This window comes from Oreochromis niloticus, linkage group LG18, assembly GCF_001858045.2.
Source record: "Oreochromis niloticus isolate F11D_XX linkage group LG18, O_niloticus_UMD_NMBU, whole genome shotgun sequence".
NCBI classification, from domain to species: domain Eukaryota; kingdom Metazoa; phylum Chordata; class Actinopteri; order Cichliformes; family Cichlidae; genus Oreochromis; species Oreochromis niloticus.
The window spans coordinates 36,140,100-36,152,701 of NC_031982.2; the positions used below are offsets into that span (position 1 = coordinate 36,140,100).

Below are 12,602 nucleotides of genomic sequence, written 5' to 3' on the forward strand. Positions count from 1 at the left end.
ATGACAAAGTGGAAAAAATCTTCTTGAAATTCTTGCAAAGTTATTAAAAATAAAACCACAAATGTAACATGTTCTGACAGTCAGCTGCATCCTGTTTCCAACAATCATCTGTCAGATGTTTCTACAGTTAAACTGGAGTTCACCTGTGATGAATGTGGTTAATAGAACATAACCTTTAAAGGTACACACCTGTATACGGTCCAATAGTTGACAGTGCATCTCAGATCACTAACCAAGCCATGAAGTTCAGAGACAGGACTGTATTGAAGAACATATCTGGGGAAAGTTACAGAAACATTACTGCAGGTCCAGTGAGCACAGTGACCTCCATCATCTGTAAATAGAAGAAGTTTGGAACCACTAAGCCTGAGCACCAAGCCAATCTGACTCTGACAGAGCTCCAGCATCGCTCTGTGGAGAGAGGAGAACCTCCAGAAGGACAAATATTTCTGCAGCGCTCCACCAATCAGGACTGTATAATAGGGTGGACAGACAGAAGTCACTCTTTAGTACAAGGCACATGACAGCCCACCTGCAGTTTGTCAAAAAGCACCTGAAAGACTCTCAGACCAGGGAAGTGAAATTCTCTGGTCTGAAGAAACAAAGATGGAACTCGTTGGTCTGAATGCCAAGTTTGTTTCTCAGCAGCAGGAACTGGGAGACGAGTCAGGGTGGAGGGAAACATGGATGCAGAGATGTACAGAGACATCCTTGATGACAACCTGCATTAGATGCTCTGGACCTTGGACTGGGGTCAAAGTTCATCTTCAACTGGACAATGACCTTAAGCACAGCCAAGGTAACCAAGAATTGGCTTCAGGACCTCTCAGTGAATGTCCTTGAGGATCCCAGCCAGAGTCCAGATCTAAGCTGTCTCTGAGAGATCTGATGGTCCTGCACTGACTCTCCCCATCCATCCTGATGGAGCTCGAGAGGTTCTGCAGAGAAGAACGGGAGAAACTGCCCAAAAATAGGTGTGTCAAGCTTTTAGCATCATACTCAACAGCATGCAGCAAAGGCTGTGAATACTTATGTAAATGTTATATTTTTGTTTGTTATTTGGTCCACACAGACATAGATCCATATTATTAGTTTCACTGGATTAAAATGGAGGCTCTTGGTTCACCTGTTGCCATGGTAACGCCTGTATCAGAGCTCGATTGATGATTTCTTTCTTTCCCGACTCACAGTTCAGTCTGTTAAACCTGCTTCCTGCAATAGGAGCAAATATCCAATGAAAGCAGAGCAGCAGAAAGACGTGCTGAGTGTAAAGCTGTCAGCAGGGGGAATAACACAGGGCTGTGAATGAGTCCTGTCACTGTGATCAGGCTCCTCCTTCTAATCCACCAACTTAGTGTTGATGAAGACTAAACAGAGAGATCACAGCTTCTTTATACTTGCTGTAGCTCACAGTTACTCTACACTGCAGATATGACGCCTCTGTTCATCTCAGTGCTGCTGGCTGCTATGTGCCTCGGTATGAACACAACTCTGTTTCTTTGATATCAATCCAACATTGACATGATTCTTTAACAGCACACTGATACTGTTTGTTGGTGTTTTACAGAATGCAGAGCACAAAAAGACAACGTGCTGCAAGCAAAAGGAGAAGAGACTGCTGCTGCAGGAGGCACAGTAACACTTGACTGTCTCTATAACAGCAGCTTCCCATCAGGTAATTATCTCTTCTGGTACAAACAGGATGGAAACAACAGCCCCAAATTCATCCTGAGTCGTCTTAGTGGTGATGATGGAAACACAGCAGCCGAGTTCAAGGAGAGATTTTCATCCACACTGGATTCCAGCATCAGATCAGCTCCTCTGAAGATCCAGAAGCTTCAGCTGTCTGACTCTGCTGTGTACTACTGTGCTCTGCAGCCCACAGTGACAGGAAACACCAAAACTCTGTACAAAAACCTTTGGAGCAAAGACAACAGAATACTCCACAACATCCACTAGAGGGAGCCACACACTGTTAAACCACTGTGGAATGTCTGTTGCATAAAATCAGAAGCTATAATTCAGTCCTTAAAGGAGAGATTGCTCATTTAAATGAATCATCCACCATCGTTGTGCTCTCTCTCTCTCTCTCTCTCTCTCTCTTCACTGCAGTTCCTTTAAAACAGTCTTTTCATGATCAGATGTGCAGATCACAGCTTGATGTTAGCAGACCTGTTTGTGACACTTTAAATATCAAAGCAGGACTTTTAATCTCCATTTCATATTTTTTTTATTTCCCAGATATTTATTCCTACAGATGTTTCATGAATATGAGAAGATAATCTTCTAATTCTGTAGGCAGCACGGTGGCACGGTGGTTAGCACTGTTGCCGCACAGCAAGAAGGTCCTGAGTTCAATTCCACCATCAGGCCGGGGTCTTTCTGTGTGGAGTTTGCATGTTCTCCCCGTGTTTGCGTGGGTTCTCTCCGGGTACTCCGGCTTCCTCCCACCGTCCAAAGACATGCAGCTTGTGGGGATAGGTTAATTGGATAATCCAAATTGCCACTAGGTGTAAATGTGTGAGTGAATGTGAGTGTGAATGGTTGTCTGTCCCTGTGTGTTAGCCCTGCGACAGACTGGCGACCTGTCCAGGGCGTACCCCGCCTCTCGCCCTATGACAGCTGGGATAGGCTCCAGCGCCCCCCGCGACCCTGAAAAGGATAAGCGGAAGCGAATGGATGGATGGATGAATCTTCTAATTCTCCGGTCCGTCCGGTCCTTCTACAGTGGTGCTGAAACCCAGTCAGAGTATGTCTGACCCTCAGGCCTCGCCACCCATGCAGCCACTCCAAATCCTGGCCCAGATGCTGGCTCAGATGGTGACCTGTGAGCAGGCGGCTCCACAGCAGGAGCAGATGGAGCAGTTGCAGGACCACGCGGACCGGCTGACACAGGTCTTGGAGCAGCTGGTTGGGCCACTGTATCATGGCCCCCGGTGCGCTGATGGCAAGTGTGCGTGGTGGCTGCTGCCGCTGCTGTTGGGTGAAGCCCAGACGGTGGCTCTCAGCATGCCACCAGCATCGTGGGGCAGCTTTGTGGACGTCTGCCAAGCCATACTAAACTGCCTGGGCCTGTCCCCAGAGGATAACAGCAGGCACTTCTGGACCACCTGGATGACGATCCCTTCCAATGCCTGGAAAGCAAATCCACTGGGTTAGTGGGCTGAGGCACCAGGCCCGTTCCACCGGGATGGGCGTGGGGAGCCTCCACTTTGGTGCCTGGACTGGGGGCCTGTCGACCGGCCGGTTGGCTTGCTCTCCCCTCAGCCCTGGCTGTCAGATAATCCTCCACAATGGGTAACAGCCGCCTCTACAGACGCAGGCTGGTGGCAGCGTACGCACCGCACTGTGTCCCCAAGCAGCCCCTCCACAAATCGCTCCAGCACAACCTTCTCCAGCAGGCAGGCCTCCCCCTCCAATGGCCCGGAGGCTTTATATGGTTTCTCCTGAAGTGGAGCCCATGACAGAGAGGATCACTTTCCTGTGTCTATCCTTGTCCTGGGCCCTGAGCCTGGTTCTGCCGGAGGTTTCTTCCTGTTAAAAGGGAGTTTTTCTTTCACGTTGTTGACAAAGCGCTTGCTTGTAGGTGCTCAGCTGACTGTTGTGGTTTTCTCTGGATCATTGTAAGGTCTTGACCTCACAGTATAAAGCGCCTTGAGGCAACCGTTGTTGTGATTTGGTGCTATATCAGTAAAACTGAACTGAATCATGACCAGCTGGCAAAGAACCTGCTAAATGTTCCTGTCATTGTATTCTCATTTATCCACAGTGATTATCTGAATGTAACTCAAACCTGATGCAGTTCACAGATGTAACAGAGTCACTAATGCACAGTGCAGCTCGGTGACAGACTGGTAACCAGTGGAGGGTGATGGGGGAACTCTGGGCCTCTCGGCCTCTGACAGCTGCCACAGTCTCCAGCCTGAAATGATAATCTGAAGAACATGGATGGATGGAATATACACACATCAGTTATTAACAGATTATATACAGCTGAGTCACATTATTATTAAGATAACAAGCTATTCCAGCCGTACACTTATAAAAATCAATATTGGTATTGTTTTGTATATTGTTTTATGGCATCATGGAGGGACTGTCAGTGTCTCTGCTCAGAGCATCAGAGTCTCTCTGTGGGGCCTCCAAACACAACAAGCTTCTTATTTTTCTCCATCCAACCTGAGACTGATGTTCTGCTTTTTTCACTTTCAGATCGTCTCTTGGGTGAGTGAAAAAAACCAAACATATCATTTTATTTCTTTCAGACGTGCACTGGTGACGAGAATAGTCCCAAAAAGTATTTCTCATAATAGTTACTTAGAGTGCCAGAAGTCTGAGCAGTAGACCATACAGTGCAGAGGTCATGGGTCACAAGCTCCAGATCAGAGAGCACATGTTATGTTTGGAGTGAAACCTCATGGATACTGATGATGTCATCAGGAAGATTATCAGTTATTTCAACACAGCAACAAAGAACAACATCATCATTTATTGTTTCAGTTTAATATTCAGTGTCTGCGAGCCACTTCACTCACTTTGATGAGCAACATAGGTTCTTGTTCTCAGCACAGCAAAGATGCTGGCAGGTCCAAACTTAGTATGTCTCTCAGTTGGGTGGAGGAACAAAAATCTGTGTATGGAAAGAGCCACAACTATCACTTCATCATAGTTCAATTCATTTTGAACTGACTGAGTACTTTGCTGTTTGTTTCTCCAGTGTAGGTGTACTCAGAGCTCCGACCATCAGAGGGGTTCAAACACAGCATGCCCAACACGTTCTACACCAAACCTGACAGCTGACTTTTTATTCCAGTTGAAGTCTCCTGATACAGGTGAGACCATTTAAAACTTTACTGTTGAACTGCAGAAATGTACTAAAGCTGTTACATTTAACAGCACTCGACGTACTGAGGCAGTTGGTTGAGTAAGCCAGCGGTCCCCAACCCCCGGGCCACGGACTGGTCCGTGAGTCTTTTGGTACCAGGCCGCGAGAGTTGAGGCTCGAGTGCACAATTTATGGTTTTCAGGGTTTTTATCGGTTTTTATTGTTATTTTTTAAATTGTTTTTACCTTTAACTCGGTTTCCCTGGGCCTTTTCCCGCACAGCAAAATCTCCAGTGTTAAATTAACACTACAGAGTGTTTATATGTGTCCACACTGTTGAGTGTTAAATGAACACTTTTGACAGTGTTGTATTTTTAAAAGTAACCTAGTCAGTTTTCAAGATTTACAATGACTAACACAGAGCAGTGCTGATTTTCTGAACACTGGAAAATAACTCAAAATGTTAGAAATATTCCAGTGTTAGAAAATCAGCACTGCTCTGTGTTAGTCATTGTAAATCTTGAAAACTGACTAGGTTACTTTTAAAAATACAACACTGTCAAAGTGTTCATTTAACACTCAACAGTGTGGACACATATAAACACTCTGTAGTGTTAATTTAACACTGGAGATTTTGCTGTGCGTGTGTAATGAATAAATCTTCCTGTTTTTGGTACCGGTACTGGTTTTATTTTGTTGTATTTCATCATCATCATCATCGTTTATTTATATAGCACTTTAAAAACACACAAGGCTGACCAAAGTGCTGAACAATAGAAACATAATAGATGCCATAAGAATAATAAATACGATAAAATAATAAACATAGCGAAAACAATAAAATATAAGTAAATACAAGTCAGTCAACCACTGAGTCAAAAGCCAGTGAATAAAAATGCGTTTTCAATCTGGATTTAAAAACCATCACCGATGTCGATTGCCTAATGTGAAGAGGAAGATTATTTCAAAGCTTAGGAGCCACAATAGAGAACGCTCGGTCTCCTCTCAGTTTCAGCCGTGATTTGGGGACTGAGAGCAACAGCTGCTCAGCTGACCGGAGCGAACGAGTGGGGATACCTTAAAGGCCAGTGTAGCCCAGATGGAAAAAACACATTTACACCAATGATAAAGACAGAGAGTATTTATTCTCTTTATTTTAACTGTCCACATCAACAGAACGTCATATTTCCTATGACCATTGAATGCACCTCTCAGTTCACCCCACGTGAGGGCACCTAGCTCAGCGACCAATCAGAGCCTACCCAGGCCGCACTGACCCTGTCAGCCAGGAAGTGAGGTGAAAGTGCATGGTGCTCCCGGGTTTTTCTCATCTCAGCAAGAGGAGTGGAGGCATCTGCTACTCAAACCGAGAAATCCACGGACAAAAGAGAGGAAAAACTCAGAATTGAGAGGAAGGGAAGCGAGCATACTTACCTGCTGGAAGTCCGGAGTCGAGTGGCTGGATGAAGGAGAGAAGCAACGTCGGTAAAACGAGTGTTATTCCGAAGGAAAAAACTTGTAGAGACTTACCGTCGTGATCACGCTAATGCTAGCTCGGTGTCTCACAGGCTAACCACTCACCTTTCATCCAGAGAGCTGCTGCAATTCCGACACCAGTGTGTGTGTTGGGCTTTTGTGAAACAGAGCAACGGGGAGCAACATGTTTCTTAGCAGCTCTAAAGCTAATTTTTGTCAGTTCAGTGTGAGTTTAAAGTAACATGGAGGGTCATTTTTTAGTGCATTTCTCTCTCACGAATCGGCCTATAGTGTGGAGAAATTAAGCACACTGCTTTGATACCTCTGAACTGAACTCACATGTGTATTTTATTGCTTATTTGCACATAGTTCTGAATTTGTTATGGTGTATTGTATTTTGAATGTCAATGGTTACTTACCATAAGTATTATTTAATTAATGTTTACATGAATAGAGAAATATTTGAGCAACTTAGATGTTTAGTTCTCATATTTGATATACTTGAAAACTGAATGTTGTACAACAGAACTGTGAGATTTGATAAGATTTAAGATGTTGATGCAATGAATATGAGGTTGATGCAATATTTTGATTTTACATTTTTTTTTTTTTTTTTTTTTTTTGCATTTTAACACAGATTTTATTCCACTTTGTTTTATTGATTTCAATGATGACATACAAAGTTAGCAACTGCAAGGTCAATCTTGATTTCAGAACAATTGTATGACCATTATACCCTACAACCCCCCAACCCGAATTCTCCCCCTATCAGGTCCACACTAGACAGGACACAGCAGAGAGCCAGTCTCTGCACACACACACACACACACACACACACACACACACACAAAACCCCCCCCCCCAAAAAAAACCAAGCAAACAAAAAAACAAAAAACAAAAAAAACCCCCCAAAAAAACCAACAACAAAAAAAAAACACTTCGCTCAGTTCACTTCGGATTCAGGAAGTAGAATGATGGTATCCACCAGGAGAAGAAATGATTTCCAGATTTTGTTAACTTCCCTAATAAAACCTTTTAGGGAGAATTTAAGTTTTTCCAACTTTAAGTTAAAGAGGACATCCCTCACCCATTGGTCATGAGTTGGGGGGTGGGGAAGCTTCCACTTTAGTAGAATAAGCCTCCGAGCTAGTAAAGTGGTAAAAGCTAGGGCCTGTTTGAGGGGGCCAGATAAGTTCGAGTCGGGAGGAATACCAAAAATTGCGGAGAGTGGGTTAGGAGGGACAGTCTGGCCATATGCTTGGCTAAGTGTGTCGAATATATTCCTCCAGAATGCACTCAGTTTCGAACAAGACCAAAACATGTGGACATGGTTGGCAGGCGATAGTCCGCATCTGCTACAGGCATCACTAACGGTTGGATAGATTTTAGATAATTTGTCATTTGTATAATGTACTTTATAGACCACCTTGCACTGAATCAAAGCATGACGAGCACAAATTGAGGACGAGTGAATCAATTTCAAGGCAGAATCCCACTGCTGTTCTGGTAGGGTTATCTGTAGCTCTTCCTCCCATCTCAGCTTAGTATGAGAAATGGATTTGGGGACCAAAGCATCTAGCATTTTATACAAGGCTGATATCAGTCTATTCTGATGAGGGTTCATCTGCAGGATGATATCCAGACTTGTTTCTGGAGGCCGATTGGGAAAGTGAGGAAACTGCGTTTTTACAAAATCTCTAGCCTGAAGATAACGGAAAAAGTTAGAATTAGGCAGGTCGTATTTAGAGGATAGGTCAGCAAAAGATAGAAAGGTGCCCTGACTGTATAAGTCCTTAACAGTCCTAAGTCCTTTATCTCTCCAAGTTCTAAAAACCGCATCAATGTTTGAAGGTGGAAAATTACAATTTTTTGATAAAGGTGTTAGCAAAGAGGGTCCAAGTAGCCCGAAATATTTTCTGAACTGTCGCCAAATATTTACCGTTTCCTTAACTATTGGATTATCCCCAACAAGGGTTGGAGAAAAAGGGAGTGGTGAGCTGAGTATTGATGATAATGAATAACAGCTAGATGCAGTTTCCATTTGTACCCAGGCTGGTACAGGGGGGTCGTTATGAACCCAATGTGAAAATTTTTGTATGTTAGCTGCCCAATAGTAGTGTCTAAAATTGGGCAGACCAAGGCCACCGTCAGTTTTAAAGGACTGAAGAATAGACTTACGAATTCTAGCTTGTTTCCCTCCCCATATGAAATGTGACAGAATTTTTTCTAACTTGTCAAAAAATGCCTTGGTAAGAAGAATTGGGACATGTTGAAAAAGATACAAGAATTTTGGGAGGTCACTCATCTTTATCAAGTTAACTCTCCCCACCACTGACAATGGTAGAGAAGTCCAACGGTCACACTCTTTCCCAACATTTTCTAATAAGGATAGAAAATTTTCCCTCATCATTATAGGTATAGAAGAGGAAATTAAAACCCCTAGATATCTAAATCCGGTTTCTGTCCACCTAAAAGGCACTATTGAGTGGGGAAGGGCTCTGGCCAAGGAATTAAGGGGTTGCAACTCGCTTTTTTTATAATTAAGCTTATATCCTGACAATGTACCATATTGGGCTAGTATATCAAAAAGCACCGGAAATGAGTTTAAAGGGTCAGAAATGTACAGGAGCAAGTCGTCTGCATACAGGGAAAGTTTGTGGGTCACACCGAACCTTGTAATACCTTTAAATCTGTCCTCTGAACGCAGCCATATTGCAAGAGGTTCGATGGCAATGGCGAATAGAAGGGGTGAGAGAGGGCATCCTTGCCTAGTGCCCCTCTCAAGTGGAAAGGGCGAAGACAAGTTGTTGTTAGTACGAATACAGGCGGATGGCGAGGAATATAATAACTTAACCCAAAGAATAAAGTCAGCCCCCAAGCCAAACCTATCCATCACCTCATAGAGGAAGCTCCATTCGACGCGGTCGAAAGCTTTCTCCGCGTCAAGAGATACCACAACCTCTGGAATTGAGTTGCACGATGTATAAATAATATTCAAGAGGCGTCTTGAATTGTCATATGAGTGCCTGCTGGCCATAAATCCCGTCTGATCAGAGGCGATAATTTGTGGCAGAACACGTTGTAACCTAAGTGCGAGGATTTTAGATAGTATTTTAAAATCAATATTTAAAAGAGAAATTGGTCTGTAACTGCTGCACAACAGAGGATCCTTGTCTTTTTTCAAGATTAAACAGATAGTAGCTTCGGACAAAGTCTTGGGTAACTGACATTTTGAAAAGGCTTCATTATACATATCTTTCAACAATGGTGCCATAAGATCAGAATTGGCTTTATAGTATTCTGCAGAGTAACCGTCAGGGCCCGGCGATTTACCTGTATTTAAGGATTTAATGGCTTCTTGTACCTCTACTACGGTAATAGGTCTCCCTAATCCCTTCGTCAGATCGTTATCTATTCTTGGAAAATGTATATTTTGGAGAGTTTTTTTCTGGTGAAGGGGGAGAGCTTGAAGTATACAGATTGGAATAGAAACCAACGAATATTTCATTAATTACTTCTGGGTCCAATATTATGTCACCCGCAGCAGATTTGACCTTTGGGATTAACTTGGAGGTTGCTTCGGCACGGGCTTGATAGGCCAGTAGTTTCCCTGCCTTGTCGCCGGATTCAAAAAAGCGTTGCTTAGTCTTAATTAATTGAGCCATAGCTGTTTCAGTGGTGGTTAAATTGAGACTAGCTTGAACTTTCACACGTTCTGTATAGAGGTTAGGATCTGGATTTGATGCATATCTGCCATCTAGATCTTTGATCTTATTCAATAAACTGGACGTGTAAAATAACTCTTTCTTCTTTAAATTTGAGACAAAGCCTATAAGCTGGCCTCTCATGTAGGCTTTCGACGTTTCCCATAATACACCTCTTGACACTTCAGTAGAGTCGTTCAACTCAAGGAAAAGTGAGAACTGTGATCTCAAAAAATTTGTGTAGTCATCCCTTATCAACAGGCTAGAATTAAATCTCCAATGTTTAATGGGTCGAGACGGGGTCGCTAATACCGCCTCAAAAGAAACTGGTGAGTGATCTGAAATAGCAATAGCATGATATTGACAATGACTAATTTTACAGAGAAACCTAATATCGACAAGAAAAAAGTCTATGCGTGTATATGTATGGTGGGGATGAGAAAAAAAAGAAAATGCCTTAGTACTAGGATTTGCATGTCGCCATGGATCCACAATCCCCAGCTGAGATTTGAAAAATTCTAGGGTTTTAGCAGATTTACTCAGGGAACAGGTCTTAGTTGACGCTCTATCCAGCAGAGTGTCCTGAACGAAATTAAAGTCGCCTCCAATAATAAGATGATAGTTTTCCAAATTTGGGAGTGAAGAGAAAGTTTAGCTATAAAAGAGCCATCGTCCCAATTCGGCCCGTACACGCTAGCCAGTATCACAAGTGAGCCCTGCAAGTTTCCTGACACAAATATGAAACGGCCATCTGGATCAGCAATGACTTTATGTTGCTCAAACAAAATATTATTACGAATAAGTATGGCTGTCCCTCTAGCCTTGGCGTTAAATTTAGAATGATATATATTGCCGATCCAGTTTCTCTTGAGTCGCCTTACTTCTTTATTGCAGAGATGAGTCTCTTGAAGAAAAAACACATCTCCTTTAAGCTGCTGTAAATGCGCCATAACTTTGTTGACTTTGGTTGCATTCCCCACACCTCTCACATTCCAGGAGACAATTCTAAGACCATTGATTGTATTTGACATACCTTACTGTATTCAGACAGGTCTTTGATTTATCAAGTTGACAGTGGCCGGAGGAAAAACTGGTGTCTGTATTTGAGATAATAAGCTGTGAACAGAACAGAGGAAGGAAAACAAACAAACAAACAAAACAAGAAAAACAGAAAAAAAACCCCAAAACCCCCCACAAAGAGAAGAAAAAAACAAAACAAAACACAGAACCCCCCCCCCCCCCCCCCCCCAAAAAAACAACAAAAAAACAAATGCAGCTCAGACAACATAAACTGGACCTGAAAATCCCCCAAAACAAAACTTGCAAATGCAACATCTCTATCAAAGGGCTTTCCTGTAGTGGCAAGGTCTCACTAAGAAAATATACCTATTCAATATTCCGCTAGGAAAAAAAAAAAAAAAAAAAAAAAAAAAAATAAAACTGAGGAACTAGGATGTATCTTACTATACAAAAACGGACAAAAGAAAAGCACAGAAAAAGGCAGGCTGAGGTATTGTTGTCCGCCATTTGTGCATGGCAGGAATCAGACTGTAGGAGAAGTAATAATGATGAAAGAATGTGTGTTTATATAAAGTAAAACAGTATACACATATATGAGCGTAGCAGACTAGCATACCAACAGCGGCATTAGAACAAGGTATAAACAGGGGTATTGTAAAGGCAAATATGGAAAAGAAAGAAAACAAACAAAAAAACCCCAGAAAAACAATGAGGTTAGAATTACTTGTACCATACTGTCCTCTAGGTAGCAAACCTCAAACTAAAATGTCATGAGGCCTTCTATTGGAGTGGCAGGATCCAGCCATGACTCTCGAATCAGGTACCCGGAATGTTAGAACTCAGGGGACGGTGTGAGGCGATGTAGCTCCGAGCGTCGCCTGGTGACGCCAATCGTCTCCGGCTCCCCTCGTCAGACACAACAAACAGCCTGGCCGGGTAGCGGAGCTGAGGCTTGAATCCAAGATCATACAACTCCTTCATAACTTCGCGGTAAGCGGACCGTTGTTCCAGCACCTCAGGGCAATAGTCCTCGACAATATGGATGGGGGTGTCCCTATATTTCAGTTTACCCCGCATTTCCCGAGCTTTGCGCACAACGAGCTCGCGGGTCTGGTAGCTATGGAAACAGACAACAACTGCTCGGGGTTTCGCGTTGGGGCCTGGTCTTGCCACCAGCGCCCGGTGGGCTCGGTCCAACTCCGGGGCCGTTTTCAAAACGTCCACTCCAAATATGTCCACAAGCATCTGAGAAAAGAACACAGTTGGCCTAGGCCATTCAATATTTTCAGGGATCCCCAGTAGGCGAATATTGTTGCGGCGGCTTCTGCTTTCAACGTCGATTAGCCTAGCTCTCAGCCTATCGTTATCCTCCACCACTACCGCTAACTTAGCCACCACGTCCTGGAGCTCCGTATTTGTAGTTGTTGCCATGATTTCCAAAGCTGTAATCCGTTGGTCGTGACTGTTGAGAGTCGTTTGGATGCTGTCCAACTTGTTTTCAAGTCGCTGAACGGATGTCTTAAATTCTGCCGAAAGCGAGGCTTTGTGCTCCTCCAGCGTGGTCTTTAGCATAGCCAT

General features: G+C 43.4%; 1 protein-coding gene and 1 gene segment (V, D, J or C); one reads left to right on the forward strand and one right to left on the reverse strand.

The window, feature by feature from the left end:
* LOC100704393 (zinc finger protein OZF) overlaps positions 1–12,602 on the reverse strand; it is an 883,579-nt gene that overhangs the window by 614,424 nt on the left and 256,553 nt on the right. The gene's annotated exons all lie outside the window — the stretch shown is intronic.
* Positions 1,221–1,965, forward strand: LOC109201829 (T cell receptor alpha variable 18-like). The segment is given in 2 exon segments: positions 1,221–1,477; positions 1,568–1,965. Coding segments are annotated over 2 exon segments (438 nt in total).